We start from the raw sequence: 21,724 nt of genomic DNA, 5'->3' as shown, positions 1-21,724 counted from the left end.
TAGAAGAGTATGTGTGGGGGGTGGGGTGAAGATTAGGGAGCCTGCATATGGGGAAAACAGAGGAAGGGAGGGGGGATACTGGAAAGTCCCTAGATAAGCCTTAAAGGGACATCATATACAGGGAAATGAAGATTGGAGGGAAGAAAGAGAGAGAAAGAAGGAAAGGAGGGAGGAAAGAAAAAGAAAGGAGAGGGGAAGAAGGGAGGAAGAGAAGTTAAGAGAAGGAAGAAGAGAAGGGAAGAACAGGAAAGAAAAGGGGGAAGGAAGAAAAAAGGAAGAGAAGGAAAAAACAAGGAAGGGAGGAAACCGGGAAGTTAAGGGAGAGAAGAGGGAGGGAATGAGGAGAAAAGGAAGGAGAGAAAGATGGGGAGGGAAGGGGAGGAGAGGGAGGAAGGAAAGGAGTGGGACAAAGGAGGAATGAAGCTGCGTGATCAAGCGGATTCTTCGTCCTCTGGTTTAGTAGGAGAAACCCTAGACATAGAGTCAGAGGAGCTGGGTTCAAATTCGTCTTCGTCCACTACCAGTGTGACCCCGGGGAAATAAGTCTCCTAGCCTTTTGGGGGTTCCCTCCTCATTTGTAAAACAAGGCGCTTGGACTAGATGCCCTCCATGGTGGTCCTTTTCTGCCCTTCTCCCAGACCCCTCCTTGCCCACGTCCCGGACCACGTCCCGGACCCCCGGCTCCCCCCCCCGCCCCCGTCCCGGACCACGTCCCGGACCCCCGGCCCCGTCCCGGACCCCCGGCTCTCCCCCCCCGGCCCCGTCCCGGACCCCCGGCCCCGTCCCGGACCCCCGGCTCTCCCCCCCGCCCCGGTCCCGGACCCCCGGCCCCGTTCCGGACCCCCGGCTCTCCCCCCCCCGCCCCCGTCCCGGACCCCCGGCTCCCGGCTTTGCAGCCGCTGCCACTCCACGCGCCGCCAGCAGATGGGAGTGTGGGGCAAGGTCCAGGCTGCGCGCGGAGCCAGGAGCCGGCAGGAAGTGGAGGCGGCCGGAGCCGAGCTGGACGGGAGCTGCGGGGCGGGAAGCGGTGACCTCCGGCCGGGCTGGTCCGGGCCTGGGACCTGGGCTCCGCACGCCGCCAGTGGTTGGGGGCGGGGCGGGTCTAGGGAGGCGCAGCTGGGTGGGGGAGGGGGCTCCCCTCTGTACACCCCTCTTCCTGCTTCCTGGATGCCTCGTGGCCCCCCCCTCCACCCCCTCCCCCCGAGAACGGCGCCTAACTCGACCGCGCGCAGCCCCGGGGGCCTCGGGGGTCGGCCCCGAGGATGGGGGTGCTCAGGGCGGGGCTGTGCCCGGGCCTCACCCAGGACATGATCCAGCTGCTGAGGGGCATCGGCATCAGGACAGGTAAAAGGGCGCGAGACTGCAAGCGTCCCTGCGAGGAGAGGCGGCCGCCAGTGGTGGGAGGAAGCGGGCTCTGGGTTCAAACCCTTCCCGGACATCCAGGTGCCGCGGCGGGACGGGCATGGCCATAGAGCCACGTGAGCCCGGGCCGTTCTCAGCCTCGGTGTCCTCCTCTGTAACACGGGGACAAGGACGCCGCCTTCCTCGTAGAGACGCAGTTACTGTTATCAGTATGCAACCTCCCAACCTCAGTTTCTCTATCTGTAAAATGGGAATAGTGATAATAATAACCGCGCCTGCCTTGCGGGGTCGGAAGAGAGGCCGCCCACGTAGCAAGAAGCCCGCCCCGCATGCCGGCTGTCATTACAATGGCTTAGCCTCAGCCTCAGTTTCTCTGTCTGTAAACACCTCGCGGGTCCATGGGTCAGACGGTTTGCAGAGTGCTTTCCTCCATATAGACGTCCGTCCTTGTTCTAATACAGCGTCGTTCCCTAGTTTCGGTCGGGTGGTGTCTGGGGTTTCCTTAGCAGAGATGCTGGAGTGTTTGCCGTTTCCTTCTCCAGCTCATTTGACGGGTGAGGAAACTGAGGCAAACAGGGCGGAGTGACTTGCCCAGGGTCACACAGCTAGTGTCCGAGGTCGCATTCGAACTCGGGTCCCTCCGACTCCGGCCCAGCCTTCTGTGCCGGCTGCCCCTGTGGATCGGACACATGGGCGGCGGAACGGGCTCAGCAGAGTCGGGTCAGGGCGCTTCGCCTCGCACCCCCTGCGTGGCCTCGGTCCGTCACCCAGCGCCTCCAGGCCTCGGGGCCCTCGTCAGGAGCCGGGGGGGGGGGGGGGGGGGGGGGGGGGGGGAGGGCATTTAAATCTGTAATCCCAAGAAATCAGAACCACCTCAGCTTCCTCCCTGGTCAGTGGGCGGGGGAGACGCCTCCTCCTGAGTTCAAATCCGGCCTCAGACCGTGTGACCCTGGGCAAGTCGCTTCACCCCCGCATGCCTCGGTTCCTTCACTTGTAAAAGGGGCCGGAGAAGGAAATGCCGGCGTCCCTGCCACAAACTCTCAGTTAAATACGGCTGAACGCAGCGAGCATTTATTAAGCGCTTTCTGTGTGCCAAGCGCCTGGCTTAGACTGGGCGTACAGAGAAAGTCAACAAAGATGTCCAAGTAAATAAAACGGGTGATGTTTGCCTTACTCACCTACAGAGTCACGAGGAAGGTGGTTAAAAACAATCTTTATAAACCCTAAGTAATAAGGGCTCCCCTGTATACAACAGTCCCGGGCCTCTCAGGTGCTGCATACATGTCGCCTCCTTTAATTCGGCCGCTCCTGTGCAGCCAAGGCTGACCTTGCACCCATCTTTCGGAGGAGCTCAGAACATCTAAATGACTCTTTCTTACTGGGGGCACACAGCTACTAAGTATCTCAGGGAAGAGTTGAACCCAGATCTCCTGGAAGCCCAGTCCGGGGTTCTAACCGTGCTATCACACCGTCTAGGCCTAACTAGGAACGACTTTTATTACACGTGCCGGCCTGTTCTGTGTGGTTGTCTGGAGGCAGACCCGGCCGGCCCCGGCCTAAACCTGCCAACGTCTCCCCGTGGACTTCATCGGCCCCTGGAGCCGGCTTTAGTTGAGCTCTAGGTTAAATTCATTCTTGTTTCATGTCATTTCATCTCTGCCTTTCGCCTTCCCTGGCTTCCTTCAAGACCAGGTTAGCATCTGACCCCCTACAGGAAGCCTTTCTGAGGCAGCTAGGTGCCGTTTCCTTCTCCAGCTCATTTTACAGGCAAACAGGGTGAGGTGACTTGCCCAAGGTCACACAGCTAGTAAGTGTCTGAGGCTGGATTTGAACTCAGGTCTTCCTGACTCCGGGAAGATATCCCCAGCCCAAATAAACTGCTGGATAATAATAAGCCCCGATAAGTTGTTGGATTGACTTGATCCAGTCAGTGCGGGGAGGGGCCGAACCACTGAGGAAGAGAGCGGCTCTGGGTTTTCTGTTGGGTGACCTGATCTCAGGGGAGGGTGCTGGGGTTGGGGAGGTGGGCGCATCACTTCCTCATTCTGTATCTCCTTTCAGTGGTGGACCTCGTCTCTGCAGACCTGGAAGAAGTATCTCGGAAATGTTCCTTGTCTTATAAGGTGAGGGCGAGAATGCCTCCCTCTCTGGAGCTGAGCTCCTATGTCCTAGAGTGTCCAGACCCCCTGCCCGCCCAAAGGGAGATCCTGGAGTCCTTGAGCAGTAAGAAGCCTGCGCAGAAGGAAGGAAGAAGCGCCTGGTCCCCTTTGTCTTTCCATATTTTCAGAGCTCTTACGAGCATATTCCCCTTTCAGAACTCAGAAAGTCTGCCTCTCTCCCTTGTTTTCAAAGGTGGGGGGCTGTGCGTGCAGAATGGCACATATACCACCAGATAGGGTTGGTGCGTATGACAGTTCTGTTGGACCGCTTTTTTTCTTTTTTCTTTTTTTTTGGCAGGGCAGTTGGGATTAAGTGACTTGCCCAAGGTCACACAGCTAGTAAGTGAGTCGAAGTGTGAGGCCAGATTTGAACTCAGGTCCTCCTGACTCCAGGGCCTGTGTTCTTCTACTCACTTCACCACCTAGCTCTCCCCCCTTTTTTTTTTTAACTGTTGTTATACAGGCTAGCTCCCTGGGTAAAGGGAACTGGAGGGAGGGTGAGTCTATTTTTGGATATTTGTGAGATATGAAAATGGAAGACAGCAGTAAAAATGAGATAACTTTTTTTTAGTTTTTTTTTTTTGGAGGGTGGAAGGCAGGATAATTGAGGTTAAAGTGACTTGCCCAAGGTCACACAGCTAGTAAGTATGTCAAGTGTCTAAGAGAACATTTTTTAAAAGAAAATGTCTTCCGTTTCTGAATTCTGTGCTGTGTTGGGGGCAGGCCTTAGTTGCTGTGAGGAGGGTGTTGCTGGCTCAGTTCTCGTCTTTCCCCTTCAACGGTGCTGATCTCTATGAAGAGCTCAAGACCTCCACGGCTATCTTGGCTACGGGCATTGCCAGGTGCGTTCTGGGAAAGGGAACCGCTCCCCAGGCTTAGCTTTGGAGACTTGAGTCTAGTCACCCCAGGTCTGTTTTCATAGAAGGGTGGTATGGTCTGGGAGTGGAGGGGAACGTGGAGAGAGGGTCAGGACTCCCACTTCTTCCTGCCACAAGGTATGACATGAGACAGGCCCATCACTGTTCTGCTGTTTCTGTGTTTCTCCTGCAAACCTTCTGTTGGGAAGGGCCTGGGTTTTACTTATGTTTGTCACAGTGAATTGCAGTCTACTGGCTTTGAATGAAAGTAAATTTTAAGGAGAATAATCCCTGCTCCCAACTTCTCCATTCATGAGCATGTCTTAGGGAATAAACAAGGTTAAATCCAGAGCTGAAATTATGTTCTTATATGCTCCTAGGTAGGTGGTGATGTTGGGGGTGGGGAGGAGTTTGGAGAGGAGAGGGATTCATGCCAAACCACTATGTAAAATTTAATAATATACATAAAAATAAGCCAAACATGAATAGAGGTTTATAGTGTCCTACACAATCCTCCTTTTTTTTACTTGTTTTTATAAGGAAATGTCTTGGTGCGGTTTTTTTTCTTTAGGCTCACCTCATCTATAAAATAGGACTAAGAAATACTTCCTTCCTCATGGGGCGGATAAGGAAATGTTCATGTTTGTTGACATTTGTCAAGTTTATGACAAAAATGAATTTGCTTTTAAAGGACAAGAGGGAAGCCAGTCTGAAGGGAATGAGGATTAGTTCAGTTTTAGGCATCCTGAGTTTGAGATGACATGACATCCTTCCCTGGGTGTTCTTTAAGTAGATGGAAATATGAGACAGGTAAATGTTTAACAACTAGTTCTCCAGAAAAGAAAAAGTACGAACAATACCTTATGTGTTGTTTTATAGCTAGCTGGTGCCATGGATAGAGTGCTAGGCCTGCAGTCAGGAAGACCTGAGTTCAAATATGACCTCAGACACTGACTAGCTGTGTGACCCTGGGCAAGTGACTTCACCCTGTTTGCCTCAGTTTCCTCATCTGTAAAATGAGCTGGAGAAGGAAACGGCAACCCACTCTAGTAACTTTGCCAAGAAAACCCCAAATGGGTTCACAGAGTTGGACCGACTGAAATGGCTGGACAGCAGCATATTAAGAGTTTCTCCATTAGTTTCTCAAGTCCAGACAGCTAACCGAACAATGACCCAGATTTGCAGCATTTGCTGATTTCAGGGGTATAAATGCTCACACTGAAAATTTAACCATTGGCTCCCATTTCTGGAGCCAAGGGGAGAGAAACCTCTACATTCCCTTCCTACCTTGGAGAGCAGACGAGTGAGTATTTGTCCGGATTCAGAAGAGAGCGGAAAGGTCAAGTCAGAGTCTGGGCAGGCAAAGGAGACGGATGAGAGGTCAAGAGGACCAGGATGTTAGGGTCACAGAAGCTACAGAAAGGGAGAATTTTCAGGAATAGCATTATTAGATGATCTCTAGTCCCTCAGAGACTTTGAAGGATGAAGCCTGAGAATAGACCTAGACCATTGGATTTGATGAGGAGGAAGTCAGTCCTAACTTTCACGATATTCCGAATGGGTGCTGGGCTTGGAGTCAAGAAAACCTGGGTTTACATCCTGCCTTATCACTCTGTGTGGCCCTCAGTTTACTCATCTGTAAAACTCATGGCCTCTAAGTTACCTTCTTGTATTAAACTATGCTCTTGAGGGAGGAGGTGGGAGGGGATTATTTCTTTCTTTTCCATCCCACTTCCTGGAAAGATGATTCTCTCCTCTTCTCCCCCGCTGAAAGCCTGGATAAGCTGCTGGACTCTGGCCTCTACACTGGAGAAGTCACAGAAATCACCGGAGCCCCAGCCAGTGGCAAAACCCAGGTATGATGTCAGAGCTTTAACTAGCATGGGGCCAGCAGGGTTCTGTACCAGGCATCAACATTACAGAGACATTCACGCTTCTTCCTGGCAGTAGAGGTGGAGGGGGGGGGCGCTGTGTGTGCTGGTTCACTCGTTCTCTGGGAAGGCATATTTCCATCCTCCAGGCTTTGTCATCAGAAGTGTGGGTTGTAACTGCCCGTGTAGGACTCTGGCCGCCCCCTTCCCATCACGCCATCAGGCTGTCCTCTAGGCCACCCTTCCTCATCCCAACAGCCTGATTTGTCCCAGGCCCAGTTTCTGCTGGTTATTGCCCCATTAGCGTGGAGGCAGGGGACAGGTGTGTTGACAGGTGGACCGGCTACCTGATATCATGTAGGCATTTTGAGAGCAGGGATTGCTTTGCTTCTCTCTTTGTATCTCCATCCCATCATACTGTGCCTGGTACACAGTAGGAGCTTAATAAAGGCTTATCGACTGATAGTTAATTGAGTGGGTACCAACAGTTTGTTAGGCTCTTACAGGTGAGGGAACAGACCTGGGTTTTGCCAGGGGCAGCCACTTCAGAGGTTATGTGGGTTGCCTGAGGTCTTAAGCAGCTCTGTGCTCAGTCAGCTTAGCTACACAGGAAGGACCAGGGGCGTCTGGGGAGAGCTTGGCAGACTCTCTGGAGGCCTGAGCTCTTTTTTTCCTCCACCCAGGTGTGCCTCTGCACAGCTGCCAATGTGGCCTACAGCCTGGGTCAGAATGTCCTGTACATCGATTCCACTGGAGGCCTGACAGCCTCGCGCCTCCTCCAGCTGCTGCAGGCCAGGACCGAGGATGAAGAGGAGCAGGTCAGGGTGGGAAGGACGTCTTTGCAGTATGAATGCTGCTCTGCCTGGAAATTTAAGCTTCCCCAAAAGAACCATCATCTCACTCCCATATTTTCAGACCTGCAGTCTATCTCTAGGCCTCTTTGACACTGGTCCCTTCATTGTTATGGGCTTCTGTGTGGATTTGAGCCCCAAAACTCAGCTACTTCCTCCTGTCATTTCTTCTGGAAGGCCTTTAGTGTTCTCCCCGGAGACCCCAAATCTTGCTTTCAGGGCCTGGTGGTGCTCAGTTCCCCCCTTCTCGTTTGTGTAAGTTCGCTCTGCCTTAGAAGGCAGCTATGTGTCGTAGTGGATTGAATGGTGGACTTGGAGTCTGGAAAACCTGGCTTCAAATCCTGCCTCAGTTACTTATTAACTGTGTGACCCTGGGCAAGTCATTTAACCTCTGTTTGATTCAGTTTCCTCATCTGTACAATTTTAGGGGATAATAATAGCTACCTCTTACAGAGCTCTGTGAGGATCAAATTAGGTAACATATGTAATGTGCTTAGCCGATTGTAAAGCATAAAGTATATGCTAGCCACTGTTATTCTGTGCCCCCGAAGCAGGGACTTTGGGACGCTGATGCCTGTGTGTCTGCTTCTTACCAGGCAGGGGCTCTGCAGCGGATCCACGTGGTACGGGTGTTTGACATCTTCGAAATGCTGAACACGTTACAGGATCTCCGGGGTAGTATCTCCCAGCAGGTGAGCCCCCATCGGTGGTCCCCTGAGAAGCATGGGCAGAGTTCTTGTTGTTTTGTGTGGGCGATTGTCCAGTGAGAGGTCACCCTCTGAAATGACCAACTGTGCTTCCAAGATGGACGTTGTAGAAGCCTAGATTTTTAAAGCCAGAGGCTTTCATAGAGGGAGGTCCTGCAGAGGTCCAGAAGGAGGATGGAATTTGCCCAGGTTCACAGGCTAGTCAGAAACAGAGCTCAGACTAATGCCCAGCCCTCTTAACTCAGAATCTTCCAGTCTCAATGATAAGAGACCACAGAGGCTGGCTAGTCCAACTCGTACCCGAACGAGAATCCTCTCTATAATATACCTGAGCATATCATCGTCATCTGGGCTTTGTTTAAAGACCTTCAGAGAGAAGGAAGAATCTGCCACCTGCCCCCCTACCCCAGCTCCCTTTTGTGTGTAGTCCTCCCCAATCAGAGTATGAGCTTCTTGAGGGCAGGTAGTAGTTGCACCTGGTCTCAGGCAGACCAGCTAGTATAGACTCAGGTCTTCCTAACTCTGGTCTCAGTGCTCAATCCACTGTACCACCTTGTAGTAATATGCAAAGCATTGAGGATACAGATACAAAAGATAGTCCCTGCCCTCAGGAAGTTCACATTCTAATACAGGGAGTGGTGGCCTTAGAAGGGGGTTTTACCATACCACTTCTAGGGTTGTATCCCAAAGAAATCACGCAAGCGGGAAAAGGACCCATATGTACAAGAATATTTATAGCAGCTCTCTTTGTGATAGCCAAGAATTGGAAAGCAAAGGGATGCCCATCAATTGGGGAATGGCTGAACAAGCTGTGGTATATGAAGGTAATGGAATACTATTGTGCCATAAGAAATGGGGATGATGCAGACTTCATAACAACCTGGAAAAACCTACACGACATAATGCTGAGTGAGCAGAGCAGAGCCAGGAGAACGTTGTGCACAGCCACAGATATATGGATCCCGTGAGGACCAACCCTGACATACTGCGCTTTTCTCAGCAACCTAAGGGGCAAGGACAACTCCAGGGGACTCACGATGGAGAATGCTATCTTCATCCAGACAAAGAACTGCGAAGTTTGAATACAGACTGAGGCACACTACATGCTCGCCTTTTCTGCTTCTCTTTTGTTTTTGTTTTTGGGGTTTTTTTTTTTTTTTTGGTTCTGTTTCTTCTTTCTCATGATTCATTCCATTGGTCAAAATTCTTCTCCACGACTTGACTAGAGCATAAATTAATTCAATGCAAAGTCATACATGACAGTTATATGAGACTCCATGCCGTCTTGGGGAGGGAGGGGGAAGGGAGGGGAGAAAAACTGGAACTCAAAACTATGTAGAACCGTGTGTGGTAAACTAAAAATAAATAAAGAAATTTATTAAAAAAGAAAACAATAATGAACCTAATAATAAAAAAAAAAAGAAGGGGGTTTTAGTCCGAAGAATCTTGCAAGTGTTGGGTTGATGTACAGGCCAGTCAGATGACATCCCCTTACGCCAAACCAATGGTACTCTTGATTGGAACAAGAGGCAGAGAATTGTGGAGGAGAGGGGTATGCCTATGGCAGTAGGTATGCAGCAAGATGGATAGGATGTGAAGGTCAGTCTGGGTCTGGTCCATGGAGTCAGCTTAGTCAATACAACACAAAGAGCATATCAGCTGAATGCCAGGGGGCGTTGATTTGGGAGGTCCAGGTGGGGTGTGGAGAGTGCTAGTGAAGGGGGGAGGTGGGGAAAATCTGACCCAGGTACAGAACCAATGGCAAGAATGAAGGTCAGTTGTTTGGTGAACGTCAGCCGCTAAGGAAGCCTGACTTCCTAGGAAGTCTTGGGCTGTAGGTGTGAGGTTAAAGCATGTCTCCCCTTCATTTTTCTCTTGTTAAGCAGAAAGTTTATCCTATAAAACTCATTCCCCCGCCCCCCCGGAGGCTACTAAGAAAAGGAGGACCCATTCATACTGTCTTTCTCCTCTCCAGGTGACCAGTGCTTCAGGGCCGGTAAAGATAGTGGTGGTGGATTCAGTCTCTGCAGTCATCTCCCCTCTTCTGGGGGGCCAGCATAGTGAGGGTGAGCAGTGGCTAGATGACAATGGCATCGCCACCCAGATTTTTGGGCAGAGCTTGGGGGAGCTTTATCCTTTTCCACCCTCCACCTTCCAAACCATCTTTTCCTTTCTAAGGTTTGGCCTTAATGATGCAGCTCGCCCGAGAGCTCAAGACCCTGGCCCGGGAACTGGGAATAGCCGTCTTGGTGAGTTGAAGCAGCAGTTACGGTCTGGTGGGCCCTGATTCTCTCTGGCTTTTCTTGCCTTTGCAGAGGGATAGGATTTGTGGTAGGTCAGTCAGTCAATAAGCATTAATTAAACACCTGCCATGTGCTGGGACCAGTGCTAAGTGCTGGAGATAGAAAGGCCCAAAGCTTGTGTTTTGGGTTCCCCAGGTTAGACTGACATCTCAAACTGCCCTACTGCCTGCATGCAGCCAATCAGACAAATGTCTTTCCATGCCTTCATCTGAACTCTGTATAACATATTAGTGTCTGATGTCAGATTTGAACTCAGAACGAAGAGTGTTCCTGACTTCAGGCCCAGCTCTGTGTCCCCTGCACCACCTCCCTCACTCAAATCAGCGTCAACTGCAAGTCATGTCATCGTCTCCCCGATATCACGGTCCTCTTCGAGAATGAAGGACAAACACAACAAGACAATGTAACATAACCTCCCAGAGACTCAGAGGGGGCCCACACCTTTACTATAAGCTGCTCGGTGATGTGCTGGATGCTCCCCCCGCAGTGGGTTTGATAGTTTCCTTACCATATAAAGACAAGTTCAGATAATAGTAATAAAAAATAAATAATAAACTATTTTACTCACAAGTATCTCGTGTGCCAAAACATATGGGCACCAAGCAAGAAGGCCAAACTACTGGGCAAGATAGCCAGGGTTAGAATGATAGGATCTTAGGACTGGGAGCCACTAAGTGCCTCAGGGGCATAGAGAGAACACTGGGCCTGGAATGAGAAGACCTGAGTTCAACTCTAACCTCAGATGCTTACAAGCTGTGTGACCTTGGGCAAGTCACTCTCTGCCTCAGTTTCTTCCTCTGTTAAATGAGGATGATAACAGCACCTACCTCCTAGGGTTGTTCTGAGGATCAGATAACTCCCTAAAGTGCCGTATAAATGCCAGAGGTGGGGGGCCGTGGCGATGGTGGTGGTGGTGGTGGTGGTGGTGGTGGTGATGCAGAGAAGTGACCAGATCAGACCTGCTCTTTGGGAGTATCACGTTGGCAGCCGCATGGAGGAGGAATCAGGGGCAGGAGAGGCTTGAGGCAGGACACTGATGATGAGGCTGTCGCAGTAGACAGGGCTAGAGGGGCTGGAGGGCCTGAGCTTGGGTGGCTGATGGGGCAGTGTAGACTGGAGAAGGGCACACATGGGAGGGGGGTGGACAGAGGCAGAGCTGACAAGATGTGGTCATTGATTGACTGTGGAGGATGTTGTGGGGATCGAATGAGAGAATTTGTACCCAGCGCTTGGGAAGCCTCAAACCGGTATCTGATAGCCATGATTAGAAATTGCTGTATTACTTGGGCCTCCCGAAAGCCTTAGTCCCCCGAGCCATTTAAGGTTCAGTATCTGTTAAGGACAACTAGCCCAGCCTACACTGTTCCAAGCACATGTCGGGGTGACCTATAATGAGGAATTGGATGGATAAGGATTTAACCATCCATTTGTCCATGGATCTTTTCTGTTGAAGGTGACTAACCACGTGACTAGGGAGCGAGAGTCTGGGAAGCTCCGACCTGCCCTGGGACGATCCTGGAGTTTTGTCCCCAGCACCCGAGTGTTCCTGGAAGCCCGGGGAGGGTCAGGAGCCCCACATGGCTGCCGTGTGGCCTCTCTGACCAAGTCTCCACGACAGGTGAGGGTGTGCACGCAGGGAGCCCGAGACTGGAAGAAAATGGGAGTTTGTGACGTTATCCATGTCCCCAGTTACCCCTCTCTTTTCTGTACTGAGGATTCAGGGGCCATTCTGGACTCTTCGGCCCACTTTGCTTTCAGGGTGGGTTTAGATGTTAAGGGCTGGGTATTAAAGCAGTGGCTTCAGAGGGAGGGCTTCCTCCCAGGCATGTCACTTAACCTCTGTTTGCCTCAGTTTCCTCATTTGTAATGTGGGAACAATAATAGCCCCTGCCTCCCAGGATTTCTGTGAGGATCAAATGAGATATTTGTAAAAAGCACTTAGTATGGTGCCTGGCACATAGTAGGTGCTTAATAAATGCTTATACTCTTCCCCCTTCCCCTTCTCCCTGGTGTTTTGTGACATCATGGGCTTGCTCATTCATTCATTCATCAAGTATTCATTTATTAAGCATTTATTGCGTATTTTCCATGCTGCGATGGTTCTATACTAGGTCTCACTCAGGAGGATACAAAGACGGATGCTATGTGGTCCCTGCCCTCAAGAGATTTACCATCTAGTTAAGGACGTTGTGTATAAAAAGCTTATGATATAGTGTGTGGAAGAGGTCCAGAGTTCTAGAAAGGTCCTGAAGAGGGAAAGATAGACCAGGGATAGTGGAAGGTGGAGGCCGGAGGAGGGAGGGGTGTCGGTGGAAGCAGTGGCATTTGAACTGGGCCTCAAAAGATCGATAGTTCTTTTTTTATATGTTTATTCTGAGAATAACAAACACCAAATAGAATGGACATTTGCTTATGGGCAGTAAGATAAAAGAAGAGGGTGGCACATAAAACCTCAGGTCTCTGTTTTGTACAATTTGCTTTTCTACTTAAATGTATAATAAGATGCACTTGAAGCTTTCAAAGCTGTCCTGCTGGTCTGGGCTTCTTTGTGGCCCTTCTTTCTGCTCTTTTCTCTGCATTTTACAAAAATATACCTCAAGGGGTGTGTGTGTGTGTGTGTGTGTGTGTGTGTGTGTGTGTTATGTATATATATACATATATGTGTATATATATATGTGTGTTATGCGTGTGTGTGTGTGTGTATATATATATACACACACACATACATACATACATACATACATACATACACATATGCCTTTTTCTTCTTATTTATTTTTTGGCCACCTCATGTGTATTCTGGGCAGCTAGGTGGTACAATAAATAGAGTGCCAGCCCTGTAGTCAGGAGGACCTGAGTTCAAATTCAACCTCAGACACTTACTGGCTCTGTGATCCTGAGCAAATCACTTCACCCTGTTTCTTTATCTGTCAAATGAGCTGGAGAAGGAAATGGTGAACCGCTCCAGTATCTCTGCCAAGAAAACCCCAAATGGGGTCATGGAGAGTTGGACAGAACTGAAAACGACTGAATAACAATAATGTCTGTTCTCCCTTGACCTTCTAACCCCCAACCCCTCCCGGGAAAATAAAAGAAAAGAAGAAAAAAAAGCAATAAATGAAATTTCAGCAGGTGAGACTAGAAGGGAAAGTATTCCAGGGAGAAGAAACATCATGAGCCTGGTGGTGTCTGGAATACAGTAGGAACCTAATAAATGCTTGTTGCCTGATAAACAAAGGCACAGGAAGCTGAAGAGCACATGGAGATGTGTTCAGGAAATAGCAAGTCGGTTACGTTAGCTAGCACTTAGGGTACAGGAGGGGAAGGAAGGAAAGAAAATAAGGCTGGAAGGGCAGGTTGGAGTTGCATCATTTCTCTGCCCTTACCTCAGTTCCCCCCTTTTGTCAAACCTGGGAAGATGTTCCTCTAAGGGGTTCTTCATCTTTCTTGTGTCTTGGACCCTTTGGGCAGTCTGGCGAAGCCTGTGGACCCCTTCTCAGAATCATGTTTTTCAATGCATCAAATAAAATACACAGGATTACAGAGGAAAGCAATTATATTGAAATAAAATTGTCAAAATATTTTTTTTCAAACAGTGAGTAGACCAGCTTGGCTAAAGTGTGGTATTGATAAAGTATTGGTAAAAGTGAACAACAAAACAAGCCTGGGAGGGTAGGCCGGAGCCAGATGATGGACAGCTATATGTGTACGGTTCTTCTCCTTAAATAGTTTTTATTCTTCTGTATACTAACACACAATAATAGCACACTTCTCTACAATAAACACAATTAACCGGTCACCGCGGTTACCTGTATTTGCAGGCAAACTACATTCCCTTCGCCCTGCGCTGGAGGCCAGGCGGGTGGAGGGAGGGGGAGCACCTCACTGTAAAATTTTATCAGCTTTATATGGCTACTCCTTTCTGTACTGATGTATGAGGAAGAAAGTGGGAGGACTGGAGAAGAAACTGCTTGGTCATTCTCAGCTCTGGCCGATCCTGTAGACAGAGCACTGGATTTGGGGGGCGGGCCTGGAGTTCAGGTCTCAGCTCTTCCCCTGTGCGACTTTGGGCCATTCATTTAACCTCTCGGCCCCAGTATCCTTTTCTGTCAACATCAAAACTGAACGGTAATGGATTCCTGGGTCCTTTCAGTTCTAAATCTAATCCTTTAATTCCATGATTCTGTGATACTGGGCAGATTTGTCTTGTCTCTTCCATCTGGACTTGGAGATGATAATGCCAGGCACTATGCTAAGAGCTTTAGAAATGTCATCTCATTGGATTCTCACAACAACCCTGGGAGGGAGGTGCTGTTATTATCCCTACTTTTTTGTTTTCATTTATTTATTTATTTGTTTGTTTGTTTGCAGGGGGGAAGGCAGGGCAATGGGGGTTAAGTGACTTGCCCAAGGTCACACAGCTAGTAAACATGTCAATATATCTGAGGCCAAATTTGAACTCAGGTCCTCCTGACTCCAGGGCTGGTGCTCTACTCACTGTGCCACCTAGCTGCCCCTATCCCCATTTTTATGAAAAGGAAACTGAGGCAAACTGAAGTTTAGTGACTTGCCCAGGGTCACACAACTAGTGTATCTAAGGCTGGATTTTGAATGCAGATCTTCCTGAGCTAGGCCTGGCACTCTTTCCACTGAGGCACCTAGCTGCCCCTGAGAAATTCACGTATCCATCGAAATGTTTCTAGTGAAAGGGTTGGGTTCCTTAGACCGAGAATTAACTCCTCTCCTATGCCCGCTTTCAGCCCACAGGAATCCAGGAGCTAGTGGAAATCGGAAGCTGTGGGACTGCAGAACAGAGCTCCTCCTTAGAAGGGAGCAAGCCTTAATCATATCGCCTGTTTGGAACATGAGGAGGGCTCAAAGGCTCCCAGTCACCCAGTTCCCAGGGAGGAAACTAGCAGTCACAAAGAAGACAGAGAAGGCATGGGATGGTCTGGATAAGGTGCTGGCCTGGGTCCGAGGAAGGAAGACCTGAATTCAAATCCGACTTCTGATGCTGTGAACATGGGCAAGGGGCTTTACCTCTTTGGGCCTGTTTCCTCATCTGTCCCTTCCCATTCTAAATCTATGATCTATGCCCCCTGTAACCGCTGAAGTAAAAGGTAGCCTCATCCTGAGGCTGGAGAGCCTGACTTGGGAAGGGAAGGGCATCCCTGGCTGCGGTAAGACCTCAGCATCATTCCTTGTAGGAGATAACTTGGAGCCGCAGGGGAGTGTGACAATCGGCAGCTGATACTCGAGCCTTACCTTGCTTGGGTTCTATCATTTCTCTCTGTCTCTGGGAGCCATTGGCTGAAATAAGCTCATCTTTGGCATCCTTGGAGAAGTGAACCAACAGTTAGATACACGATTCTTGCCAGCCAGGGTCATGATCGATTGTTTATATCCCATGTCACCTCCACTGTGCCTCAGTTTCCCCGAACTATAAACCAGGGCTTTCACATCACCAAGAGAGGAGTTGCTTCTAAAATGCTACAGATGGAAACCATTCCTTCCCTTTGTCCCTGGCCTAAATAACAAGAAAGAAATCTAGTAAGTGGCGCCAACCCAAAGCCATCTAATTTCCCCTCAATGATATGTGTATCCTTTTCTCCCTGTGAGGTCCCAACAAGACCTCTTTCCTCCTTTCTCTTCTTCTGGCTGATTTGATTTCACACACCTGCATGTGTCCCTGTGCTAAGGCACAGGTGAGAAACCTAGTTCTCTGTTGTCCCAGGGATATAATTTAACAAGGAGAATAGATGTGATCTGCTGCTGGTGAATCCAGCCACCTGTTTAATATACATGGTACCCTAGGGGGCCTGGTTCCCAGTTCAGAATAACCAAAGGCGGTAAACCGTGGCTGTGTCCATAAACGAGGAGAATGAGTTCACCTGAGACAACCAGCTGGGAAAATTGATGCTGGTGTAAATAATACATAGCCGATCTCGTCCTTTAGAGCAGATATTCATTGCTTGTAGCTCAGGGACCCACTATAATTACATATCTCTTTCTGCTAGCTTTACCCCAGCCTCCTGCCCTATGGGTATGAAATCACCCCTCTGTCTGGCACCAGCATCAGGGCCATCGGTCTGAGACCTGGAACCAGGGAAGGAGCCCAGGACAAGAGAGAAGGGGAAATAAAAGGCAAATGGGAGAATTTCTCAGCTGTATTTACTGATAGCATCCTTTATAGAGGGTCATCCATCTTGGTTAGAAAGCCCCAGGAGTGGTGGCATGGGGGGAAAGGAGGGCATCTGGAGATAGCAAGGATTGAGGAAATGGAAGCAAGAGGTTCAGGAATAGAGTGGGATGGCCAGTCAGCCTTTATATGAGCTTACCGTGTGCTAGGCACCGTGCTTAGTGCAGAGGATCGAAAAATAATGGGCAAAAATAGAAACGCTGCCCTCAAGGAGCTTAAAGGCTTCAGGAAAAGGAGTCTTTCAGCCAGTCAGGAATCACATCTCTGCAGGTAAGCAGCATATGGTTTATCCTTTGGTGCAGAGGTATCAAAATCAAATAGAAATGGATCCCTTCAGAAAACCACAAATTAACATTATGTTGTATTTTTATTTATTTTATGAAATATTTCCCAATTAATTTTAATCTGGTCGGGGCTGTACTTTGACACCTCTGCTTTAGGGGGCTGTCAACCCACCCTGGGGGGAGAGAGGCTATACTGGAGAAAAGAAATTAAATCAACATGATTCCTGAATTCAAGGAATTTTTCCACTTGGAGAGGAGAGGGTTGCTATCCTGTACTAGACAAAAATAAGTGCATTCATGGTTGATTTTGCCAACTTTATGTAGATAGATGCAGAATATAAAGTAATTTTAGGAGGAGGTACGTAGCCAGATGGTGTAACATAGTACCTCTCAAACTTTTGATCTCAGAACACCTTTATGGTCTTAAAAATTGCCGAGGATATCAAAAAGTTTTTTTTTTTTTATGTAGGCTATCTTTATCAACATTTGCCATATTAGAAATTAAAACAAAATGTTAAAATATTCATTTTAAAATAATAATATAAACCCATTACATGCTATCACAAGTAACATTTTAATGAAAAATAACTATTTTCCAAAACAAAAAAAAAGGTTTAATGAGAATATCATTACTTGACATATTTTTGTAAGCTTTTAATGTCTGGCTTAATAAAGACAATCGGATTCTCCTATCTGCTTTTGCATTTAGTCTGCCAGTGTGATGTGTTATTTCAATTGAAGTATATGGAGAAAACATGTCCCATACAGTTACATAGTTAGGAAAAGGGAGAAGTATTTGAATAGACAAATAATGTCTTAGTATTATTATGAAAATAGTCGTGACCTCCCAGACCTCCTGAAAGGGCCTCAGAAGACTCATCCTTTGAGAGTGCTGGCAGTGTAATGGATAAAATAACGTTAATTTGGAGTCAAGTGATACAGTGGTTGGAGGGCTGTGCCTAGAGCCAGGACGAGTCCTCTGTGAGTTCAAATCTGGCCTCAGACACTTAGCTGTGTGACCCTGGGCACTTACCCCTGTTTGCCTCAGTTTCCTCATCTGTCAAATGAGCCGGAGAAGGAAATGGCAAACCACTCTAGTACCTCTGCTAAGAAAGCCTCAAAAGGGGTCCCAGAGAATGAGATATGACTGAAATGACCAAATAACAAGAATAGTTGAACCTTGCCTGAGGTGAAACGCTGGGCAAGTCTTTTGGCCTGTTTCCTTATTTTTAAAATGGGGATAATAATTGCACCCTGCTCACAGGGTTATCGGATGAGTTCTAAAATATGTTGAGTGCTTTGTAAACCATAAAGTGCTACATTCACACCACCTATTATTATTCTAGGAGAGGGAAGAGGGGACTGGGAAATCCGGAGGGAGGGGGCAGTCGCCTGTGCAAGCAATGAAATACTGTCTTTTAGGAACAGCTGGGTGCAGGTTTGTCCTGAACTTGGCTAGCAGGAAGGGGAGGAAGGTCAGAAGAGACCATCTGGATGATCCTACTGGTCGTTGCCCCACTTGGCTTCATGCCTGGCCCAAGATAAGAAAAGGGTCTCCTATTTGCTCTGGAAGGGCAGCAGAGGCAAACATGGTATCCTAGTCTAGATGGCAGCAGGAGGCTGGAGTTAGAATCCCAGGTCTGTCCTTGGATGCACTGAGATCTTCGGTTAAGACACAGCCTCTGCCTTCTAGATAAGGCCCCATGAGTAGCGGAATATAATACCCTGGGATCTTTAAGTGGCTTATTTAAGGATCATATGTCACTCCCCCTCCCCTATAACAACCAAGAGTACATTCCAGCTTCCTCTCAGCATGACTTACCATTAAAAGGTTCTGAGACAGAGATCCTACTTGATCAGCGTTTTCCAAAGCCTCCAGGGAGGTTGGAAGGATGGATGAAATCAAGAGTGGAGAATGCTTGGAAAGAAGATATTACATGGGCTACACCACTCTCCTGCCCAAGTGAGAAGCTCCCTTCCCCCTTTTTTTGTATTCCCAGAGTCCTGAGGCTCCTTTAGCTTCCTGTTAGGTCATTTCTGGAGGTGATGACTTTAATTTTTGACTTGATTTCTGCCGGAAGAGCTAGTATGGGCCAGCAGAAGGACCAGGAGGTCACCCATTTCACAGAGACAGAAACTGAGGCCCAGGGTCACACAAGTACCAAGTAACAGCCTTAGGAGCTAATCTCAGGTGCTCTAGCTTCAAATATAGTGTTCTTTCCACCGCTCCATCATGCTTCTTCCCTGTTCTAGCTCTCCAGACAGCAATATCTCTCTACTTCCAGTGTCCCACTCACCAGACTGAGGGCTGAAAGGGCATGAGAGCTAGCTGCCTTGGCCTTCCCATGCTGTGGACAATTTAGAGGGAGTTAGGTGGTGTGCTGGGTAAGAAAACTGGAGTCAAGTAGACCTGAGTTCAAATACAGCCTCAGATGCTTAGTAGTTGTGTGACCCTGGGCAAGTCACTTAACCTTTCTGACTCAGTTTCCTCATCTGTAGATTGTAATGATAGGACCTATTTCACAAGATTGTTTTGAGGGTCAAGTGTACATATGTACACTACTTTGTAAACCTCAAAATTATTAATATTATCCCTTTTTTAACTTGAGGAAGGAGAGTCTCTGTTCTCTAAAGCTAACTCTTCTGTCTCCTGGTCCTATCTATCCCCTTCTTTGCTATCTACAGGACTGTGTTCCATCAATGTTCCCTTTCCATTTGGCTCCTTTTATCTTTCCCTCTTTTTTTTTTTTTAAAGAATGACCCCTCCTTGAGAAGTCAAGCAATTTGATGTATATTATACCTGTGCATTTGTGCAAAACCTATTTCCATATTAGCCATGTTGCAAAGGAGAACACAGACCAAAAAGAAAAGAAAGAAAATGAAAACAGTGTTAAAAAAAAAAAGTATGTTTCAATCTGCATTCAGACTCCACCAGTTTTTTCTCTGGAGGTAGGTGGCATTTTTTCATCACAAATCCTTTCGAATTGTCTTGGATCATTATATTGCTGAGAATAGCTAAGTCATTCATAACTGATCATTGTACAATATTGCTGTTATGGTGTACAATGATTTCTCTCTTTTCTAACCAAATATATGCTTAACTCCTTAGCTCAAAAATTCACCAATAAATTCCTTTTCTACGATTATCTTCCACAAGTTCCCCATACTTCAACCAACTACTAAGTCAGTTGATCAACATATATTTAATCACCTACCTGGTGAAATTAAGCATAATACTTCAAAGGGGGAAATGAAATAGAATGAAATAGAAAGATTTCAAGCTTTCGTAAGAAGACCGGAATTGACCAAAAAGTTTGATCTCCAATATCAGGACCTAAGAGAAGCCTAAAAAGGTAAAAATGGAAAAGAAAACATAAGGGATTCAATGGAGCTGAACTGTTTGCATCCCTACATGGGAAGATGATACTTGTGATTCTTAAAAATTATGCCATTAATAGTACAGCTAGAAGGAATATACATAGAGGGTAGGGGTATAAGGTGAATTGGAGGGAATGACACACAAAAAAATAAAAGTTGAGAAAGAGGAACATACTGGGTACAGAGGGTAGAATGGGGTAAACTGTTTCACATGAAGAGGCTTGAAAAATGAAAGGGCAGGTGATGAGCATCACTTGAACCTTACTTATCAGTATTGGCTCAAAGAGGGAATAGTACACATAATCAGTTGAATGTAGAAATCTTATCTTACCCACAGGAAAGTAGGAAGGGAGGAGATTAAATAAGTAAAGGGGTGTGGGGAGAGACTGACAGAAGAGGGGCAGACCCTGGAAGGCAGTAGAGAGAAGCAAAATAGGAGGAGGGAAAGAGTGAAAGGAGAGAGAGGACAATGAGGAAAAATAGGATGGAGGAAAGTATACAACAATCATAACTGTGAATGTGAATGGGGTGAACTCTCCCATAAAATGGAAGTGGATAGCAGAGTGAATCAAAAATATGTTGTTGACAAGAAACACTTGAAGCAGAGACACACAGAGTAAAGGGAAGGGGCTGCAGCAGAATCTGTTATGCTTCAGCTGAAGTAAAAAAAAAAAAAAGCAGGAGTAGCAAACCTCATCTCAGACAAAGCAAAAGCAAAAATTGACCAAATTAAAAGGGATACAGAAGGAAACTATCTTGCTAAAAGGTACAGTAGGCAATGAAGTAATACCAATATGAAACATATATGCACCAAGTGTTACAACATTCAAATTTTTTTTTGGAGTGGGAAGGCAGGGCAATTGGGGTTAAGTGACTTGCCCAAGGCCACACAGCTAGTAAATGTGTCAAGTGTCTGAGGCCATATTTGAACTCAGATCCTCCTGACTCCAGGTCCAGCGCTTTACTCAATGCGCCACCTAGCATTCAAATTCTTAAAGAAGTTAAGTGAGTTACAGGTTCATGACCAAACAAGAGATAGCATTACAAAATGTAAAATAAATACTTTTGATTATATTAAATTAAAAAACTTTTGAACAAACAAAACCAATGAAACCAAGATTAGAAGGAAAGCAGAAAGCTGGGAAACAATCTTTTTAGCAAGTATCTCCAATAAAGGCCCTATTTCTCAAATATACAAAGAAGTGAGCCAAATTTATAAGAATATAAGCCATTCCCCAATTAATGAATGGTGAAGGGATATGAACAGGCAGTTTTCAGACAAGGAAATCAAAGCTGTAGCCATATGAAGAAGTGCTCTAAATCACTTTTGATTAGAGAAAGGCAAATTAAAACAACTCTGAGGTATCACTTCACACCTATCAGATTGACTAATATGACAAAAAAAAAGGAAAATGATAAATGTTGGAGAAGACATCCAGAGGTCAAATATGGCCTCAGACACTAGCTGCATGAATCTGGAGGAGTTGCTTAACCTTGTTTGCCTCAGTTTCCTCATCTGTCAGATGAGCTGGAGCAAAAGCATTCCAGTGTCTTTGCCAAGGAAAACCCCAAATGGGGTCACAGAAAGTTGTAAACAACTGAAACAACTGAACAACAGAAAAGAAATGTGTATTTGTTGATGAAGTATGGGGAATAGCAAGAAAATTAGTTTGGCCGGAACATAGGACTTTACAAGCCAAACCAAAGGGTTTGCATTTTATCCTAGAGGCAAGAGGAAGCCATTGGAGTTTCT

The 21,724-nt window shown here is 47.3% G+C and overlaps 1 protein-coding gene across 1 annotated transcript; it reads left to right on the top strand.

Annotated features, from left to right (window-relative positions):
* Window positions 1-1,206: 1,206 nt before the first annotated feature.
* On the top strand, window positions 1,207-17,153 carry RAD51D (RAD51 paralog D). The gene is made up of 10 exons (XM_036766016.1): window positions 1,207-1,344; window positions 3,424-3,485; window positions 4,245-4,363; window positions 6,153-6,234; window positions 6,933-7,067; window positions 7,697-7,792; window positions 9,783-9,873; window positions 9,986-10,056; window positions 11,564-11,728; window positions 14,871-17,153. The coding sequence occupies exons 1-10, from the start codon at window positions 1,263-1,265 to the stop codon at window positions 14,952-14,954; spliced, it is 987 nt and encodes a 328-aa protein (XP_036621911.1). The 5' UTR covers window positions 1,207-1,262; the 3' UTR covers window positions 14,955-17,153.
* The last annotated feature ends 4,571 nt before the right edge of the window (window positions 17,154-21,724 follow it).

The sequence above is a fragment of the Trichosurus vulpecula genome, chromosome 7 (assembly GCF_011100635.1).
Source record: "Trichosurus vulpecula isolate mTriVul1 chromosome 7, mTriVul1.pri, whole genome shotgun sequence".
Classification (NCBI taxonomy): domain Eukaryota; kingdom Metazoa; phylum Chordata; class Mammalia; order Diprotodontia; family Phalangeridae; genus Trichosurus; species Trichosurus vulpecula.
The sequence above is the reverse complement of the archived record's forward strand: the minus strand, read 5'-3'. Positions and strand labels throughout refer to the sequence as shown.

What these genes read in the sequence shown, in the direction of transcription:
- RAD51D (XM_036766016.1), top strand. Translation starts at nt 1,263, where the DNA reads ATGGGGGTGCTCAGGGCGGGGCTGTGCCCGGGCCTCACCCAGGACATG. An exon ending in GGGGGGCCAGCATAGTGAGG is followed by an intron (nt 9,874 to 9,985) that starts GTGAGCAGTGGC and finishes TTCCTTTCTAAG; the next exon opens with GTTTGGCCTTAATGATGCAG. An exon ending in AACTGGGAATAGCCGTCTTG is followed by an intron (nt 10,057 to 11,563) that starts GTGAGTTGAAGC and finishes TTTCTGTTGAAG; the next exon opens with GTGACTAACCACGTGACTAG.